The sequence below is a fragment of the Macaca nemestrina genome, chromosome 9 (assembly GCF_043159975.1).
Source record: "Macaca nemestrina isolate mMacNem1 chromosome 9, mMacNem.hap1, whole genome shotgun sequence".
In the NCBI taxonomy this organism is placed as follows: Eukaryota; Metazoa; Chordata; class Mammalia; order Primates; family Cercopithecidae; genus Macaca; species Macaca nemestrina.
Window position 1 is genome coordinate 126677037 of NC_092133.1, and position 20692 is coordinate 126697728.

General features: G+C 36.1%; 1 protein-coding gene across 13 annotated transcripts in view; it reads left to right on the forward strand.

The window, feature by feature from the left end:
- Window positions 1–20072, forward strand: part of LOC105488216 (tRNA aspartic acid methyltransferase 1) — a 61987-nt gene extending 41915 nt beyond the window's left edge. For 6 of the 13 annotated variants that reach the window (XM_011752084.2, XM_011752089.2, XM_011752091.3 and 3 more), the window contains 8 exons: window positions 239–310; window positions 930–995; window positions 2059–2128; window positions 3200–3283; window positions 4648–4991; window positions 7857–7914; window positions 8954–9083; window positions 13974–20072. In XM_011752084.2, coding sequence (XP_011750386.2) covers window positions 239–310; window positions 930–995; window positions 2059–2128; window positions 3200–3283; window positions 4648–4991; window positions 7857–7914; window positions 8954–9083; window positions 13974–14074 — 925 coding nt within the window. In that variant the 3' untranslated portion in view covers window positions 14075–20072. Of the gene's footprint in view, window positions 1–238; window positions 311–929; window positions 996–2058; window positions 2129–3199; window positions 3284–4647; window positions 4992–7856; window positions 7915–8953; window positions 9084–12037; window positions 12132–13973 lie in introns of all 13 variants that reach the window. The other 7 variants (XM_011752086.2, XM_024794871.2, XM_071070429.1 and 4 more) reach the window with 5 other exon arrangements.
- Window positions 20073–20692: the final 620 nt, after the last annotated feature.

Genomic DNA, 20692 nt, shown 5'->3' on the forward strand with positions numbered 1-20692 from the left:
TCACCTGCCTCACCTCCCAAAGTGCTGGGATTACAGGTGTGATCCACTGCGCCTGGACCCCTTTTTTCTTTTTAAATGAATAAATGTATTTTTTTCTCTGTAACAACAAAGATGACCCTATTTTTTGTGAGGACCAACTTATTTTTATTCTCTGTTTTGACTTAAAAAGTGATTTGACATCTTCTTATCAGATTATTGATAAACTTTTTTTGTGCGTGTGGTTTTTTTACCCCTTTAGGATTGGCCGGCAGGGTGATATGACTGATTCAAGGACGAATAGCTTCTTATATATTCTCAATGTTCTCCCAAGGTAAAAAGTTTGGTTCCTGTACAAGCTTACCCTTAATTTGAAACTCCAGGTCTGGAAGAATGTGATGTTTGTCATTTTATAGAGGATAGCCATTTATACATGCTGCCTTGAGATATTGTGCATGTCATTTATCTTCTCCTACCATGACTAATAGAATAACTGCAAATGTTTCACAATTCCACGCTTGCCACCACAGTGAGTGACAGGGAATCACAGCCTAATAGCTAGCTTCTACTGCCTCTGTTCATAGTGTTGATGCAAATGGTGCTAATGTTAGTGAATGCTGTTACCCATGGCCTAGAAATAAGTGCAAACCCTTAAAGCCACCCTTCTATATGAGTAGCAGCCCTTTCACCTGTCACCACAGAGGCTCTTTGTGAACCCATGTTTGAGATCAACTCCAATGGAAATTAACATTTTAAATGTTAACTTTATCAAGTGTGCCATGTTTAAGGGAAAAATGAATAAAATATAAGTTGTCTCCAGCCTTATAAAATTCCATTTTAAAAATAGTTCAGAAAATTACTTACCTCATATTTCCCACAGTAATGATTTTCTTTACTTTTTCTTCTTAGTAATGAGATATTTAGAATTCCATTTGTTTGTGTTTTTTTTTTAGATTACAAAAATTACCAAAGTATATTCTTTTGGAAAATGTTAAAGGTTTTGAAGCATCTTCTACAAGGTAAAAAAAATGTGTTTGTCTTGCATACATCTTAGACTTGGTATATCTTATAGTAGGAACTGTTGTGAAATAAAAATCTTAAAAACCAGTGCATACATTCTGACATTTTATATGTTGAATTCATCAGTGTTGATTTTGACTAATAATATAAAGTATTACAAAGTTTTGTTCAACTGATTCTCTTTTGATGTTTTCGAATTTTTCTGGAGTAAGTGGTTAGTAAGAATGGCATTTCTCAATTTTAGCCATTTATATTGGTGCTTATTTCTGTGTAAGTGGAAACGTTTTCAGTAAGAATTGGTCCTGTTGGCAAGTATTTTCTGCCCTACAGCTGGATGCAGGAAGAATCCCTGTGTTGGGGTTCTTTCAGATGGTGGCTCAGCTGGAGAGAAAGCATCACCCCAGTCCTTGCGTCAGCTGCTGTCTGTAACAGTGCTCCCATCTGACTGGCTACCTTGAAGAAGATAGAGTTCTAGTTCCCATGGCAGATTGATCATCACTAGATTAGCAATTCTAACTTTCATCAATTTGGATAATTTATCTGGCAGCTCTATTTATTTGTAATAAAGAATTATCTATATCTTTTGATTCAATATTATTTCTCAGGTGCTGAACTTAGTAAAAACGTAGGTCATTATCTTTCTAAACAAGTGAAGTTACAGTTTTCACTTAAAATGAGGTTTTGTGGACCGGGTGCGGTGGCTCACGCCTGTAATCCCAGCACTTTGGGAGGCCGAAGCTGGTGGATCATGAGGTCAGGAGTTCAAGACCAGCCTGGCCAAGATGGCGAAACCCTGTCTCTACTAAAAATACAAAAAGATTAGCCAGGTGTGGTGGTGGGCGCCTGTAATCCCAGCTACTCAGGAGACTAAGGCAGAGAATTGCTTGAACCCGGCAGGCGGAGGATGCGGTGAGCCGAGATTGTGCCACTGTACTCCAGCCTGGGTGACAGAGTGAGACTCTGTCTCAAAAAAAAAAAAAAAAAGAGTTTTTGTGTACGTTATTTAAATAAGAACCACCTTTCCAAGTAACAAATGAAAGCTTTTTTTTTTCTTCTTTTCAGAGACCTCTTGATACAAACAATAGAAAATTGTGGCTTTCAGTACCAAGAGTTTCTATTATCTCCAACCTCTGTAGGTACCACAGTTATAAATGCTTACATAAATTATAATTTAAAGGCTTTTTTTCTCAAAGGAAATTTGATTCAATAAGCAGAATGGCTTTATTTTGGATAATATTATAGGTAAACTCTGAAAATAGTTTAGATTATGGGTCTTCCTTCCCAAAGAGTTGAGTGCATGCATATAAATTCATTCACACATATTTCATGAAAAAAATTATATAGCTTGAAAGAGAGACTATATTTTTCTTTTAGAGAGCAAAGGATAGCATATTTTAAAATATGTCAAGTTTGGTATTTCCAAACTCGGTGTTAATAATGTTAATAATTAATAATGTTAATGTTTCAAAATAATCCAAAATAGAAAACAAAACAAACATGTAGTAACTTTCTAATTACTGCTTTGGGGACATAACATTAAGTTGAAAACACTGCTTCCATTTCATGGGTAAGAAATTTAAATAATTGATCATAATAAGACAAGTTATTTGACAGATTTGAATTTTGCAAGTGTTGCTGTCAGCTTTTTATTGTTCTTGTTAGTTTCTTGTGATCTTTAGTCATATTATATTGTTCTTTGCCCAGAAATTAATAGAAAACCCATTATAAAAATTCAAGATACAAGCTGTGGAAATTGGCAACATATTTGATTTCTTTAAATTTATTTCATATTTATTGCCTTTTAGTTTGTAAAGCATAGTGAATCATCCTTTTTAACAAAATGAGGTAATAAATAGCCAAGAATAGCTATATTTGAATTTTTAAATTATTACTATATTATCAATAATGAATGTAAAAATATCTATAGTATGTCTTAGCTGGGAAATATAAAATGGAAGTGACTTGTAGATATATTTGTCAGCTTCAATCTTTAACTCATTCAAATAAAAGTACAAAGTAGCAGCTTAATAGTTTAGAATATACTACAATGGAGTCTTCTACAAATCCGTAGCAAATTTTGCTCTGGTAGAAGCTAAGTGTAGACTCGTATGAGTTTTTTGTTGTTGTTGTTTAACTTGTTGCTAAAGTTAGTACCGCTCTCTTTAATTTTCTAGAGTAACTAACTGCTTTGCTTTGCTTACAGCTTGGCATTCCAAATTCAAGGCTACGGTATTTTCTTATTGCAAAGCTTCAGTCTGAACCATTACCTTTTCAAGCCCCTGGTCAGGTATTATTATTGGAATTTTATTATGAGTGTTATGACTTATTTATTGTAAATATATATTAGTCTGCTAATTTATTTTCAAGAACTACTTTGTGTAAGTGTCTCTGTGTCCTATGGAATCTAAAGTATAGACCATGCCCTAGGTCCCTCTTCAAGGCCATTTTCCTCTTGCCACTTTTATTGGTTTTAAACAAAACAAAAACAAAACAAAACAAATTTTCTTTTCCTCATTGGAAAACAAATGAGTTAAAAAACTTATCATTAGTATTGTGATCTTCCTTCCCCCATAAGTTCCCTTTTGACTGTTGACTGTTTTGCATTTATCATTTTATCTTTCCCATAGAAGCCATTGGTTACTTTTGATAAAATTTAATATTTTATCTTAAAAGTGGCTTACAAGTATTTTAACACATTGGTTGCATTTTCTTTAAAGCCAATGCTATTTAGCTTAATTGATTAAAATATAGTAATGATTAGTACAAGCTAGAATAAAATGCTCAATTGCTACAGATAGAATCTCTAATTATGTCAGCAGTTTTACATGCTTAGGTCAAAAAACAGGGATGGATAACTGAGTTTCGGCGTTTCAGTGAAACTCTCCTTAACTTTCATAGGTAAGGACACAAAAGTCATGTCTACTAATAAGGGATTGGTAGTGTCACCTCAATCCCCTTATCACATAATACTAATATTGCTCCCTTTCCATAGTGGCCAATTCCAAATGTAGAGTTAATGCACCTTATACATTGTATTAAGTTAATATTAATTTTATACATTGACTTCAAAGACTTCATCATTAAAAATTCCTGGAACGGTTTTCCTTTTACAAAATAGGACTTTATACATGGTTATATGTTTTGCAGAAGCAAGTTTTTCCCATGGGACTCATGAGTAGAAATAACCTTTCACAGTGAAAAGTGCTTTTCTTTTTTTAATTGCTAGTTTTCCTTTAGATCATAGCTATGTTTCGGTTTTTCCTTTTTAATGAAGGAGTATGGCAAAACTTGATCCAAAACACGTTTTCTGGAAATATTAGTGTTGCTTTCTAAACTTCTTTTCCAAATAGGATACAAGTATGATTTATCTATATTCAGTACACTTTCTATTACTTTATTGAATGTTTTTATTAATAAATACTGTAAACACTAATCCATGAAATAAATCATCTGTAGCCTGATGACAATATAGCTGTATGATTAATAACTTGTAATAACTTGTGCAAATACAAGTAAACCACAATTTCTGTCTTTTAATGGCAACCCCATAAAGACTAATGAGGTTTTTTTCATAATGTTGACTGGACATTATTAATTTCTCTTATTTTTAATGAAACTTTTGACAATTTGTTTATTTTTATGTAATGCCAGGTACTGATGCAGTTCCCCAAAATTGAATCTGTACATCCACAAAAATATACAATGGATGTAGAAAATAAAATTCAAGAAAAGAACATTGAACCAAATATTAGCTTTGATAGCAGCACACAGGGTTCTGGAAAAGATGCCATTCTTTTTAAGCTTGAAACTGCAGAAGAAATTCACAGGAAGAATCAACAAGATAGTGATCTCTCTGTGAAAATGCTAAAAGATTTTCTTGAAGATGACACTGACATGGACCAGTATCTTTTACCACCAAAGTCATTGCTGCGATATGCTCTTCTATTGGACATTGTTCAGCCCACTTGTAGAAGGTCCGTGTGCTTTACCAAAGGGTAGGTTTTAAAGATCTATTCATCCTGTATCCAAAATAACCAGGTTTTTAAAAGCTATTGTTTCTTTAAGTTCTTCTAAAAAGAAGGAGCATTTTATAAAATGTTTTTGCTAGAATGATGTATTTTCCCTTAATTGCCTGCTTCATGTTCCAATAGAACACAAGTAAAAATTCCGTTTGGCAGAACATTATGTGCACCACCCACAAAAGTGCTCATAAAAGACAATGTCATTTGTTTGGTGACTTTCATAGGAGCTTAAATACCCATAGTGGAAACATGGTTTCTGTAGACTATTACTTGCTAATTCTTTTTTTTTTTTTTTTGAGTCGGAGTCTCACTCTGCTGCCCAGGCTGGAGTGCAGTGGCGCCATCTCTGCTCACTGCAAGCTCTGCCTCCCGGGTTCACGCCATTCTCCTGCCTCAGCCTCCTGAGTAGCTGGGACTACAGCTACCACCTCGCCCGGCTAATTTTTTGTATTTTCAGTAGAGATGGGGTGCTAATTCTTTGGCACTTCTGTGGTACCTCGTATCTCAAAAGAATTGTGTTCACTCTTATGATCAATGTATAATAAGAAATTAAATTTTAATCTAAAGAAGTAATATTGAGTCATCTGGAGAATATTAGAGTAACTTTTAAATTTAAATTTTATTCAGGTTTTTACATAAGTGATATATGCCCATGGTTCCCCAAAAGATAACTAAGATTGTAAGACTCCATTCCATTTCTATCTCTTGACCATTCAGTTCTTCTCCCCACATACAACCAATGATATCAGTTTACTGTATAATCTTCCAGAGGTATTGTATCTGAAAGTGTATTTAAATATCCATCTATATTTATCCCCCTTTTTAAGTAAATGGCAGGATACTATATATATGCCCCTTTTTTCACTGCACAATATAAATAGAATATTATCGCATATCAGTACTTAAAGGACTTTCTGTTTTCATTGTATAGGTATATTATATAATTTACTGGTTACCTATTCATGAACATTTAGAGGGCTTCCTTTGGGTTATTTCTTGAACATTTAATACATTTCTCACTAATTTTTTTAAACCTAGAAAGGGGAAAATTAGAGCTTTTTAAGGAAAATTTTGGCTGGGCATGGTGGCTCATGCCTGTAATCTCAACACTTTGGGAGGCTGAGGCAGATAGATCACCTGAGGTCAGGAGTTTGAGACTAGCCTGGCCATCATGGTGAAACCCTGTCTCTACTAAAACTACAAAAATTAGCCAGGCATGGTGGTGGGCGCTTGCAATCCCAGCTACTTGGGAGACTGAGGCAGGAGAATCGCTTGAATCTGGGGGGCAATGGTTGCAGTGAGCTGAGATCACACCACTGCACTACAGCCTGGATGACAGAGTGAGACTCTGTCTCAAACAAAAAGAAAAATTTTGCCAAGGATCTCTGTCTCTGCTTTCTGAATGCTACTCAACCTCATTTGATAGGTAGTTGTATGATTTGTCAATTCAGGCTTTCTGTTCTTACCTTCTAGCTAGCTATTAATATCTTGTATGATATCCTGTACCCCAATATAACCATACCAGACTCATTCTGACTTTATTATACTCTGCCCTTGTACTTCAGGGGAAAGAGTTTATTGCTTTCCATTACCTTGAAAGACTTCACTGGGCTGTTGTCAATTACCAAGTTCAATAGGTTCTGTTTAGGACTCTCATAAAATAAGACTTAGCAATTTTGTAATAAACAACCTTGAAATTCTTTTCTAATTATACAGATGACATAAAAGAAGGCTGATTGTAAAATTTATTTTGGTATAGATACTATGTGTATATACACACATATTTATATGTGTAATATATATGAAAAAGACAGTTTGAAAAAAATTGTTTTTTTCCTGGTTTGACTTTTTCCCTCTAATTCTTATTTTAAACTGTTTTATTTGTAAAAAAGAAATAATGCTAAAATGTTGAATGGCCAGCTTGGCAATAATCTTAGAGAAAGACATACTGCTAATGACTTGCATTTCTGAAGTGTTTTATATTTTCTGTGTAGTTTTTTTATATAATGGTCTAAGTGATCATAAAATCGTACTGTGTTAAATGACAAGCAGACATAGGCTCAGTGGCACTGTGTTTGCCATGGTGTTAGAGGGCAGGGTGGTGGGTTCCTGAGAGGAAATGATGGTTCAGGCATGATGAAAATGGCAGCAATTTCTTTTCACCTATACAGCATTTGGGTTAATGTGGCAGGGGAGCCACTATTGAATTATATTTGAATATAAAGTGCATCCTTTCCAGTGGTGAACATTCAAGATGGGACAATTAATACAAAGAAATAACAACTTATAGTTCATAATTCAGTGGTGTCTATTCAACTAAAAAAACTGTGCCATGTTTCATTTCTGAGACATTTATTATTTATTATTATCATTTACTTTTTGAGACAGAGTCTCACTCTGTTGCCCAGGCTGGAGTGCAGCAGCGTGATCTCGGCTCACTGCAACCTCTGCCTTCCAGGTTTAAGAGATTCTCCTACCTCAGTCTCCTGAGTAGCTGGGATTACAGGCACTTACCACCATGCCTGGGATTTCACCATGTTGGCCAGGCTGACCTCAAACTCCTGACCTCAGGTGGTCCACCAGCCTCGGCCTCCCAAAGTGCTGAGATTACAGGCATTAGCCATTGTGCCCGGCCCATTTCTGAGACATTTAAATGGAACTATCTTATGTCTTTTACCTAGTAATTTTTTTCCTACAAATGATATTTATGTGACATTATTCCAGATATTTCAGAAGGATGTAACTGTGTAGATTGATTAATTCATTCAATAAATATTTAAGAAATATAGCATTAACACATACATCAGGTGCTGCATAATAGTTGTGTTGATTTTTCAGATATGGAAGCTACATAGAAGGGACAGGGTCTGTGTTACAGACTGCAGAGGATGTGCAGGTACTACGCATGTTTTAAAACTAAAACACTTTAAAACTTTTAACTAAAATTGTATAATACTTTGAGAACATTAAAATAATTTTATGCATCCAACTGGCCATCAATATATATTTTATTCATTCATATGGATATTCATATATATATTTTATTACTGTTGAATAAATCTTTTTCTTGTTGCTCTACATGAGTATATGCACAAGGAATGTTTTATGTTTTTCTTTTTCTTATTTTTACCTTCTGCTTTTCTTTTATTCCATAAATAGTAAGTTGAAATTCAGCCTACAATAGTTAATGTTCTCTAAAATGTTGTACAAACATCTTAATATTGGAGCCCTCCTTTGCAGTACACACTATAAACTTCCTTTTAAGGAAAAAAAAAATCTTAGCAATGTGCTTTATGAATACTTTAGTTGTTAACTCTTCATGTTGTCATGGTTGAATACAAGTCTAATATATAGCAAGTTTTATATTTTTTTGAATACTTTTAAAGTGAGATCACATTATCTTTTATACTGATTCAAACTTTTAACTAATAAAATTTACCCATGGTAAAAATTCTGTTATAGGCAAATGAATGTCTGGATTGAAGAAATTATATTTGCTTAATGTATTTAATCATTTTAAGGAAGTATCTTGATGAAACCAAGTATAAAAATGAAAGTTTTAATGATTCTCCTGTTTTATTGTAAAATCGACTTGGTTGTTTTATCAAGCTTCTTTTGCATTTTTTACTATATTTCTTTTATATTGTCATTTATTGTTTATACTCTTATGATTTTATTTTAAGGGCTCAAAAATGACAGACACCCTGAAAAATATCCTGATCTGTTGAATGTTAACCTTTTTTTCTTTTCAAAGTTTACATTGCCCTTATCGAGCCAGTACGTAGTCTATTGCACAGAGCCAATTTGCCCTGCGCACTTTGCCGCTGTGTGTTAGAGCAGACTGTATGTCCATCGAGTTTAAACTGTCTCACAGCAGAAGATCTTAAATCCAATTGCACATTACTTTTTTAGTTATCTTGGGTATTTTCTTACAGATTGAGAATATCTACAAATCCCTTACCAAGTTGTCACAAGAAGAACAGATAACAAAGCTGTTAATGCTTAAACTGCGATATTTCACTCCTAAAGAAATAGCAAATCTCCTTGGATTTCCTCCAGAGTTCGGTATGTGGGATACATGCAGAATTCAGCTTTCATGTATTAAAACTCTCAAAAATCTTTAGGGACTTGTGTGTCTAGGACTTGCCTCAACAAACGGGCTCAAGAAACCTCTTTCCTTTCCTGATCATGCCTTTACGGCATCTTTCTGCCCTCTTTCCCCTCATAACTGCCTCATTCGGTGCTTTCCTGATTCATTCTCCCTCTCACTAGCTCCACTAGTGGGCCACAGAGGTTGGCATGGCTAGAAGGGTCACATTGGCAACTCCTCACCTCTTTCCACAGATGGCTGTGCATAGCATCCCCTTTCCAGCTTATTTTCTTTTTCAGAGGTTCTCTCCTAATCACCCCACAGTAGAGCTTGTGAAAGAATGCTTTCGATCACCTTTTTAAAAAAATTAAAAGGCAGTTGAGGGATTATTTTGGAAGGGTGGGGGATGTATTGGTATTTATTCTCCTCAGATACACCTGTGTCAGCTGTGTGGCTCTATCCTTCCCTACAAGGGGTAGGTGGAGAAAGAGGAGGTGGAGAGGCTGTCTAGGAAGGAGCTTTCATAATGGAATGAAAGGGGGACTCAGAAGATGAAATTGACACAGGAGATGAATTGACACAGAATTGAAAGTTTGGGGATCTACAGCAAGGAATCTCAAGAACAAGTGGGAAGATTTAGTTGTAGAGTCAGAAAGTCAAAGACCTAACTTCATTGGCAGTCCAGGAAGTCCAGGGATTGGTGCTCTGAAGAGGTTGTACACACTGCTTTGGCCTTCTCAGAGATGCCCCAGCCCATCTCCCTGATCCCACCACCAGGGCCAGTGCTCTCAGCTCTAAGGAGGCTGTGGGTTTCTCAGGCCTGGGGTGGGCATGCTCCCAGTACCTGGCTGATGGACTGGGAGAAAGATTGACCTCCCTAGCATGCTTCCCTGGCTAGAGAAGGAGGAAGTGTGCTTTTGAGGACTCTGATTGAGAGTTCGAATGCAGAAAAGTCAAACTTTGTTAAGTCCAATACTTTTATAATATTAATATGGCACTATTCCTAAAATAAATAACAGGTTTAATAGATCATGTTTCAAATTCTAAATAAGGGATTTAAGCTGAGGTTTTGGAACACAACTGTTTTGTACATAGGGAACAAACTGCCAATGTAATTTGACTACCCTCTTGGTAATTGGTTCTCTGAGCGTAGTCGCAGCAACCAGGTTTATTTTGTACTCCCTGCCTCTTTCTTGGTGATCTCATTTTTGTCCCAAATATCCTGGGGAGTGTTGTTTAAGAGAAACACAAACTTTCCTTGTCGTAGTTTATGTCACAAAATGAGTGAGAGCATTACAAAACAAATAAAGACCTGAGAATTAGACTCAAGAATTCTCATTCCTAGTCTGCTTTCCTAGCTACTATTTTTTTTTCCTTTTTTCGGATAAGCAATTAGACATACTGTTGAAGAGAGAAAAGAGATTAACTATCTAATTAAAACGAATTCCTCAGCTTTATTCCAGTGGTTTTTTGTTTTCAAAGGGCCGTAGTCACTTTGGTAATACTGAACCTTGCTAAGGAGTACAGAGCCCAGAGTCAGACTGAGTGATTTCATATCCCAGCCCCACCTTAACCGTTCCCTTCTTTAGTTTACTTGTCTGTAAAATGAGGATAATCATAACTCCGACTTCATAGGGTTATTGTGATAGTTATATGAGTTAATGTATACAGAATTCTTATATAATATCTGAGACATAATGTAAAATTTGTTTTAGATTTCATTTTTAGAATGAGCCATTTATTTACTTTTGTAATATTTATTTCATAAATATTTTTCTCATTGTTTTAAAATTTTAAGTGGGTAAAATAGAATTTTTCAAAACTCTCTGAATTACATGTGTAGCACTTAGAAAAACAGCCTTTGAAGTTACTGAACCTCCTTTTGAGATATATGATATGTTTGTGGAGTTGAGCTTACCCTGATGTCACCACTGAGCAGCACCGTGACACAACTGTCCCTGATGTGTGTTTCCAACATCATTGACTCTGGGTCCAAAAATGGGCATTGTTTGAGCTGTTTGTCTACTGGCAATGATGGATCTGCAATGAACGCTGTGTCCTGGTTCTGTGACACCTGGTGGTGTGTGTTCTACAGTAGTAGGCTTTTGAAGAAAAACACTAACCTGCCCTTATGGGTGAAAGCTGATATCTTGACCTTGTCCATTCTATATTTCTTTGTTTTTGGGGATTATTATTGTTATTTTTAATGTATCTAAGTTTTTAAAAAGTTGTCTTTTAACTTAAAAAATTATGTCATGTTTTCCACAAGTTGTTAGGTTGGTGCAAAAGTAATTTGCCGTTACTTTCAGTGGCAAAAAGTGCAATTACCTTTGTGCCAACCTAACAGTTTAGATTTAAAGAAATATGCACCGATGCAGACACATACACACGCACACACACATAGATATAATTTGTACAAATCTTACTTGTTTGTTTTCAAACCTTTCTTTCCTTCTGATGTAATTGTAATATTGCAAAAGGTCGTCTCTGGGATAGTCTAAAAGCCTGTTTGTAGGTACATTTATACCTTTGGCTACTTTGAAGTAAATAAGTTTAGCTAAGGAATGTGCTTACCTAAGATATTATCTTTAGAATAGAAACTTTATGATCATGTTTAATTGCAACACTAATTGCTGCTATTTTATTGCAGTTAATAAAATGTCAAGTGTCGATGAAGCAATTTTATTGTAACTAATTCTACCTTCCTGTCCTCACAAGTATATGAAATTTTGCTCTTCTTTTTTCTTTCTTTTTTTTTTTTTTTGAGACGGAGTCTCGCTCTGTTACCCAGGTTAGAGAGTGGCGTGATCTTGGCTCACTGCCAGCTCCACCTCCCAGGTTCACGCCATTCTCCTGCCTCAGCCTCCTGAGTAGCTGGGACTACAGGCGCCCACCACCACCACGCCCAGCTAATTTTTTGTATTTTTAGCAGAGACGGGGTTTCACCGTGTTTGCCAGGATGGTCTCGATCTCTTGACCTCATGATCTGCCCGCCTCGGCCTCCCAAAGTGCTGGGATTACAGGTGTGAGCCACCGCGCCTGGCCAAAATTTTGCTATTCTTTACTCCTAATTTAAAAAAAAATTTTCCTAAGTTATTTTTCCTTTATTTCTTTGCTTTGCCAGAGTATGCTGAATGTGAAATCCTGACATTATAACTAACATTATAGTGCACACTCTTGTACATGGACAGTCTTTCATGCTGATATTTGCAAAGCCTTCTTCCAGCGTATGAGGGATCCATGGGCCTTTTTGTTTTAGGAAAGGAGTATAGCAAATGGAAGTCCAACATGAGAAAGGCAATTTGTGGAAGCAGAGTGTAAAAACAACCGTGGGGGACTCGTATCCAGAATATGTAAAGGACTCTTACAATTCAACAATTATAAAAAGAGAAATCCAATTTTAAAATGGGCAAGGATTTGAGTCAATATTTCTCCAAAAAGGATAGATAAATGGCCAATAAGCACATTAAAAATATGTTACTTAGTTATTAGGGAAATGTAAATCAAATCACAATATGATATTATTTCATACTCATTAGGATGGCTAAAATAGAAAAGACAAACAATAATAGTACTGATGAAGATGTGGAGATATTGGAACCCTCATACACTGCTGGATGTGAATGTAAAATGGTGCAGCTGCTTTGAAGAACATCTAACGGTTCCTCAAACATTAAACATAGACTTACTGTGTGACCCAACAATTTCACCCCTATGTATATATCCAAGAGAATTGAAAATATATGTCTATACAAAAACATACGCGAATGTTCATAACAGCATTATTGTCAACAGCCAAAAAAGTAGAAACAATCCAAATGTCTTTGAATGAATGAATGAAAAAATGAAATGTGGTAAATCTATACAATAGAATATTATTCACCCACAACAAGGAATGAGGTGTTAGTACATGCTATGACATGAATGAACCTTTAAAACATGTTCAGTGAGGCCGGGCGCGGTGGCTCAAGCCTGTAATCCCAGCACTTTGGGAGGCCGAGATGGGCGGATCACGAGGTCAGGAGATCGAGACCATCCTGGCTAACCCGGTGAAACCCCGTCTCTACTAAAAAATACAAAAAACTAGCCGGGCGTGGTGGCGGGCGCCTGTAGTCCCAGCTACTCGGGAGGCTGAGGCAGGAGAATGGCATAAACCCGGGAGGCAGAGCTTGCAGTGAGCTGAGATCCGGCCACTGCACTCCAGCCTGGGTGACAGAGCGAGACTCCGTCTCAAAAAAAAAAAAAAAAAAAAAAAAAACATGTTCAGTGAAAGAAACCAGACACAAAAAACAACATATTTTAAGGCTCAATTCATATGAAACAGAAAGTAGATTAATGGTTGGGGGCATGGAGGTAATAGGTAGTGACTGCTAATAGGTACTAAATATTTTTTTGAAGTAATGAAAATATTCTGGAATTAGACAATGGAGATGTTTGAAAAACTCAGTGACTATACTAACAACCTCTTAATCGTACACTTTAAGTGTGTGATTTTTATGCTATGCAAATTATATCCATAAAATGATTATTAAATCAAAGAAAGAACTGTGAAATAATGGCAGCCATAGCTTTTTTAAAAGTGCACTAATACGTGGATTTCTCTGAGTTCTGTGGATATTTTATGTGTACGTGTGTGTGTGCTGAGCATAACATATAATGTGATATGTTGCTATCTCACTGTGTAGGCAGTATAATGTTATAGAATATTTTTGGCTCCAAATTCTCTTTTGTTAATAAAACTTCATGGAGACCTTAGTGATTTATTTATGAAATGACCGCTGTGCCCTTACTAAAGGATACATCCTTTCATCTCTGGAAATTGTGATTACAAATGATTTCTTTAAATTGTTCTTTGTCTTTTCTAGGATTTCCTGAGAAGATAACAATGAAACAGCGTTATCGCCTACTTGGAAATAGTCTCAACGTGCATGTAGTAGCTAAACTAATCAAAATCCTATGTGAATAATTTCGAAATAACTGTGAAAGATGGTCATATGATATTCCTTCATTTTTGGAGAGTAATTCTGAAATTCTATTTTGGACTAATTCTGGTGGAATTTAGCTAAATTATTTTAATCTGTCTTTAATAAGAAATTTGGATTTTATAAAAAAATCCACTTGTTTCTTCAAATTTATATTACTGTATTTTATAAAATACAAACTATTGGTATGCTTTATGGAGAGTATATTTGCATATGAAACTGGTAAATATATATGTGAAATATTCTTTTTAAAATGATTTCATAAACAAATCAAGGCGCACTAGAATTTTAGTGTCTACATGAGTATCTTGTGCAGTGTCATAACAGGCATATTTTTATGTTAATTAAAGAAGTTTTTTATTTCTAATTTTAAAATAATGATTCTAATTCTAGCCCATTGAATGTTTTATTTAATTTCCAATCCTGTAAACAGTTCTTTATTTCATCTAAACAAATGCATATGATACGTAAACCAAATTATCATTATTCAATTTATACAGCAGTCTGAAGATTATGTCAGGAAAAACAATCCTAAATGTTTGATTATCTCTCCATCAAGCGGTACAGAAACTGTTGGTGCACATTATCTACATTTTCCTCAGTCTGTCTGAAGGACAAAACTCATTTTTCCTTCTTCATTTTGTATGTACTTTCCTTTAGTTTGCTATTATCAAATCTTGTTTTTGTCTTCTCAGCTTCTGAGTTGAATTTGCCTTTGCACGCTGAGGAATGTAGCATGGCATTAAGATTTCAGGGAGGAAGCTGCCCTCTGATCCCGTGCCATATGACACTACTGCCCTTCCCCCAATTGTTCTTTATTGTGGCAACATACACTCTGAATTAACTTTTATGACTTTTAACTTTCTCTGTCTCTCTTCCTCAGTAGACCTCTTGGAATTAGGGTTTCTAATCAAACTAAGTCTTGTATCATAAATTCTGTGGTTTGTAATAAAAGCAAGTGACAAAGAGAAGAGAGATGAAAAGAAACAAATCCAGAAATCGTATTACAAGATTTTAATTCAAATTTTTCTTCTTAAAAATCAACTATTTTGAGGTGGATAAATTGGAAGTTTGTGCGTTGCTTGTGGGAACGTAAAATGGTTCAGCTGCTGTTGGAAAACAGTATGGAGGTTTGTCACAAAATTCAACATAGAATTACTCTATGATTCAGCGATTCCACCTCTGGCTATAGACCCAAAAGAATTGAAAGCAGAGACTTGAACAGATATTTGTACACTAGTGTTTATAACACCATTATTCACAGTAGCCAAAAGGTAGAAGCAGCCCAAGTGTCCTCCCATTCACCCTTGAATGGTTGCATGAAATGTGTTCCGTGCATGCAGTGGAATGGTACCAACCTTCAACAGGAAGGAAATTCTGACATATGCGGTGACACAGATGAACCTTGAGTACCTTACGCGAAGTGAAATAAGCCACTCTGTGGGAAGGGAGAATGGGTAGTTAGTGCTTACTGGGTACAAAGTTTCTGTTTGGGGTGATGAGAAAGTTTTGGAGGTGGATGAGGAGGATGATTGCACAACAATGTGAATACTTAATGCCACTGCAACTGTATATTTAAAAATAGTTAAAATGATAAATTTTATATTATGTATATTTTACTGCAATTGAAAAAAATCATAGTCTATTACCAATTTTTCAGAACTCATAGATAAATATGAATATAGGGAAGCTATAAGCCAGCCCATATACAGAAATTATCACTATCTACATTTTTCATATGTGTTCAGAGACAGAGCCTATTACAAGTCTCATAAATTTCAGTAAACAATCGGAAATTATTTTGGCACACTTTCATGTAGGTTCTCTTCACTGCTGAAAGATTCTAAATAAAATGGTTTAGAGTTTTACTGTAACTCTATGAATAATTATGCTATAATTATAGTATCCTACATTCGGTTGAGCAACATTATGCAAAATAAGTGTCAAGTTACTGTTCACCAACTATAAACACTTGAAAGGCCTGTAGAGACATTTGCTTACAAACTGTAAGACAGAAGGTAGCTTTGTGGAATTTTTAAATTATGGAAGTGTATTCACAGAAGACGGTGATTCTTGCCCTTAATTCATAATGGAAAATATACAGTAACAAGCATAAAATTCACATCTTAATGAAGATGTATCTACCAGTGTCATTCAATTAGCAGATGTATATGTATGCATAATTAATTTGGAAAATGTTATTTTATGGAATATCTGCTATATGCTTTTGGTAATAATGCTATATATAAAATTTGCACTGGAAATTCTTTTTCCTGATATTTGGACTTGTACGTTTATTCAGATATTGGAAAACATAGCTTCTCATTTTCAAGAGAATAATGTGTAATTCAATCTTCACCATACCTAACAGTAAACTGATTTTTCATTCCCCTTTTCCCATCATTCCTGCTCTTTTAAATGGCTTACCAGATAATTCTAAGGTATTTATTACCCTGCTTCATATTTTTAGTATGTCTTCAGGATCCAAAACTAATTCTAAAAGATGATCAGATCATTTAATGTAAACAAAATGAGTCATAATTGGAAAATGATTTTGAAGAGGTGGGTAGTCATTATAGGAGGGGTCAGAGCCTGACAATCCTTAGTGGCAGGCAAGAAAGAGGAATGACAGCGTCACCTTCATAGAGGACCCTGGACATGGTGTTGTGGCTATTAAATCAGACCTGCACCACGGGCACTGCCCTGTGCCTGGAAAGGTGACAAAATGCCTCCAACCTTCAGCCAACTTTTCTTCCTCAAAAAGTAGAGCCTTCTACAGAGGCAAAAATGGTAGTTGAAATTGTGAACAGTGAGGGTCCGCACAGCACTTTTTTAGAAATTTGAGGGTAAACTGTTGCTTGAAATGATCCAACTTTTCAAAGAGGTAAAGTTATTTAGTAGAGAGGCTTTTAAGTTGCCCTGAAAAGCTGTTTTGCTACCATGTGGGATGTAAAGTTGGATGGAGTTAGAGGTGAGTGCAGGCAATTCAACACATTGGTAGGGGTGGAATTCCTCAGCAGAAATCACCATCTGGGTTTTGCTCCCATCTCAACCCCAGTTCAGGTCTAGAGTGATTAAGTTGGAGACTTCTGAGGAGAGAGAAATGAACTAAAGATAAATAAAACTGATTTAATTTTAGCTATAGCAGAACAGAACAAAGAAGCAACCACATTTCATCTAACATCAAGCACCTACTAAAGGATGCATTCTGCAGGCCAACTGTGTCCGCATCCAAACCAAAGTCACTGTGGTTGCTCTTTTGCTTTAATAAGAGTTTAGAAACAAGACGTTTCTAAATAAGCCAAGATAACACAATAAGGACCAAGTTTTAATCCCACATATACAAAAAGATTAAAGTGAGTTTTCCTGAATTGCTTATGTTATGAACAGAAGGTTACCTTGTCATAATTTGGCCTTTGGCTTGAAATTCTGACTCTTTTAGGCCACCAGTTATGACACTGACTTAGTAATAGCTTTGGACTTTGAAATTGAGTGAGGGTCATATAGCGTCAGCAGTTTTCTTGTAGCCTGTGATTGCACTGAGATATAATTTTTAAAGACGTGGCCTTTGGACCTCTGTCTACTAGTTAATCTCTCCCATCTACCATTCAAATGTGCTATATACAACTATCATATCAACTTCTTAGCAAGCACTTTTCTGGTCCTCCATCACACCCAGCGAGATGTCTAGTTATGCCTTTCATTTGAGAGTTTCCCCTTTTTTTTTTTTTTTTTTTTGAGATGGAGTCTCACTCTGTTGCCCAGGCTGGAGTGCAGTGGTGTGATCTCAGCTCACTGCAACCTCCCCCTCCTGGGTTAAAGTGATTTTCCTGCCTCAGCCTCCTTAGTAGCTGGGATTACAGGCGCGTGCCACCACACCTAGCTAATTTTTGTATTAGTAGAGATGAGGTTTCACCATGTTGGCCAGGCTGGTCTCAAACACCTGACCTCAAGTTAATCCACCCACCTTGGCTTCCCAAAGTGCTGGGTATTACAGGCATGAGCCACCATGCCCAGCCTCCCTTTGCATATCTTTTAAAAAGGTATTAAGCATCTTGCACATGTTCTTTGGTTTCAGTTTGCATGAGTCAACCTGTCTGCATCATTTTCCCTTTCACTATTTCTTGTCTTTGATGGTAAAATTTTAAAGCTTCAATTTTTTTTAAAAAAAGTCTTTTTTGTTGTTGTTTCTATCTTCCGTTTCCTTCTTTAGACTGTCTAGGAACATTTTAAGGTACTCATGCTCTTCAAAATCTTACACAATCAAGATCCAAACTCCATCACCATTCGTGTCTTAGCTTGTGAATTTCTTTCTTTTTAAATAAAGTTGTTCAACAAATATGAGCATGTGCAACGAGCTGTTTTGGCTTTGTATTCCCCAAGTTCTCATATAAATTGGCTTTATATTTACCATAGATTCTGAGTCTTGCTTTCCCACATCCAGCACTTACTGAAGTCTCCCTCAAGTACACCACACTTGACTCCTAAAGCTTCCAAAATCTCATTTTTCCTATAAATATGAGACTGGAAATTTTCACAAAAACTAGAAGATAGGAATTGAGTTCTCCCATAGAAGAACTCTCCTCTGAATAACCCTAGGGTTTTTCACTTCTTTGCTTGTACCTAAGCATGGCTTCAGTGTTTACTTCAAATATTTGCTGTGTATTTTGTTTGCATTTTGATTTCTGTTTTTGTCAGGACAGATTGAAATTATAAGAGTGTACACAGAGAACATGTTTGTTTAGCTAAATTAGCACTATAATCAGATGAGATCACCTAGAGGGTCAGAGGATGAGAGTGAAAGAGAGAAAGAGAAGAGCAGAGGCTTGGAGCTGACTTATCTGAAGATTCAATCCTCAGGTCTCTTTCTACCCTTCACTTTTCAAGACACTTTTCTCAGAGATGCTCACCCTTTCCTACAACTTCAGCCATTTTGCCAGTGACACCCAGATGACTCTAAATCTGCTGTTTTCCTAAGCCCTATTCTAGAATCTTCATGCTGGTACATTTTTAACTTGGATATCTTGCTATTCAAGTTGTATCAAATTTGCATCAAATTTAGCATGTTTGCAGCCTCAGCACTCTCCATTCTATAGTCAGTTCCACTTTAATATTTATGGTACGGTTAGTCTCCAAATCTTCCAAGTTCAAGCCTCATAACCAAAGATCGTCTTCACCTTCCTTCTCACTCTGCATTCCATTGGTCAGCTTCTGTTAAAACAGCCTTCCTAAGGCAGGCCTTCTCTGAACTATCATCTATTTTTAGGAAATCTTATAAAAAGTCACTGAGATTTAAGAACACCCACACATATATTTGCAATCATATTTGTGTGGTTGGTTAAACATGTCAACATTTAACAGATTTGAGCCTTCTAAATTTAATCTAGCATGAATGTCGTTTTTACTAAAATATTTGCTATTTTACTCACTTAGCTGGTTCCTTACACAAGTCCAGTTAAATTTCACATATGGAAAAATGATTGAAAACACCTAATGGAATGCGATACTCCTTGTGTAGTAGAAATGAGTTGAGTTTCATATTTGAGAGCCGATCCTATGAATGAATAGACAATAAACTGAATAGTTGTTATGATCTGGGTTTTAAAAATGGAAAATGTTTCATGTTTTACAGAATGCTAAATGTCCACAAGGGCAGAGATTGTTAAGACATTTTTTCCCCCAGTGACTTAAAACAGTACTGGCACGTAGTAAGCACTCAATAAATATTTGTTGAATGAGTGAATATAGGAACCATACTGGAATCGATATTGAAGCTACATAGAAAGCATCACACTGCAGAGTTCAAACAGTGTCTTTAAGTTGTTCTCTTTAAAACTATTTAATTTGTCTGTTACTGCCACTTCTGTGCCCAGAGGAACAGCCAAAGTTACTCAAGTCCGGAAGACAAGATTTAAAAATAATTCTGGGGTAGGCTTTTGGCTTTTGGAAAGTAGTGCAAATAAAATTTTTTGAAATACTGTATTCTGACTTCTGGTCTTGACAAGAGAGTGTAGATTTATTTCTCCCTGCTTCTCCCTGAAAAGTACAGTTATAAACTCTGGGTAAGTATAATTATAAAATAATGCAAGAGGAATCAGAAGGAGAATTCTGAAAGGCGGGAACAGGAAGACACACTGGCGAGGGACCCCAAGACTAGAGGAACAACATGGTTCCAAGACATCTGACCCCTCACCCAACAGAGGAAGGTTACCCAGGCTTGGTGTTTCCCGACCTACAACCTAACAACAGAAGGCAGCCCAGAGAGGCTCATTCCTGCAGAAGAGGGAACTGAAGTCTAGTCAGTAATACCAGATGAGTCTGGCTCTACCAGCACGGGGGATATATCAGGAACCCCACTGACAAACATCCAGACCTGAGACTTGTATATTGTGCTGAGAGATGAGCACCCAGGGGCCCCTGGCCAAAAGCATCTAACCCAGGAAGATTTTTTGTTACCCTGAGCCAGAGACTCCCTTCTCCCAGAGGTACCATGGGACCCGGCTTGGGGGAAAATCCTTCTTTCCCTAAAGTAGCATCATGAAGGACCATTCGGGAGCCCCAGCAGCACCAGATAAACCAAGCAGACCAAAATAACACTGCAA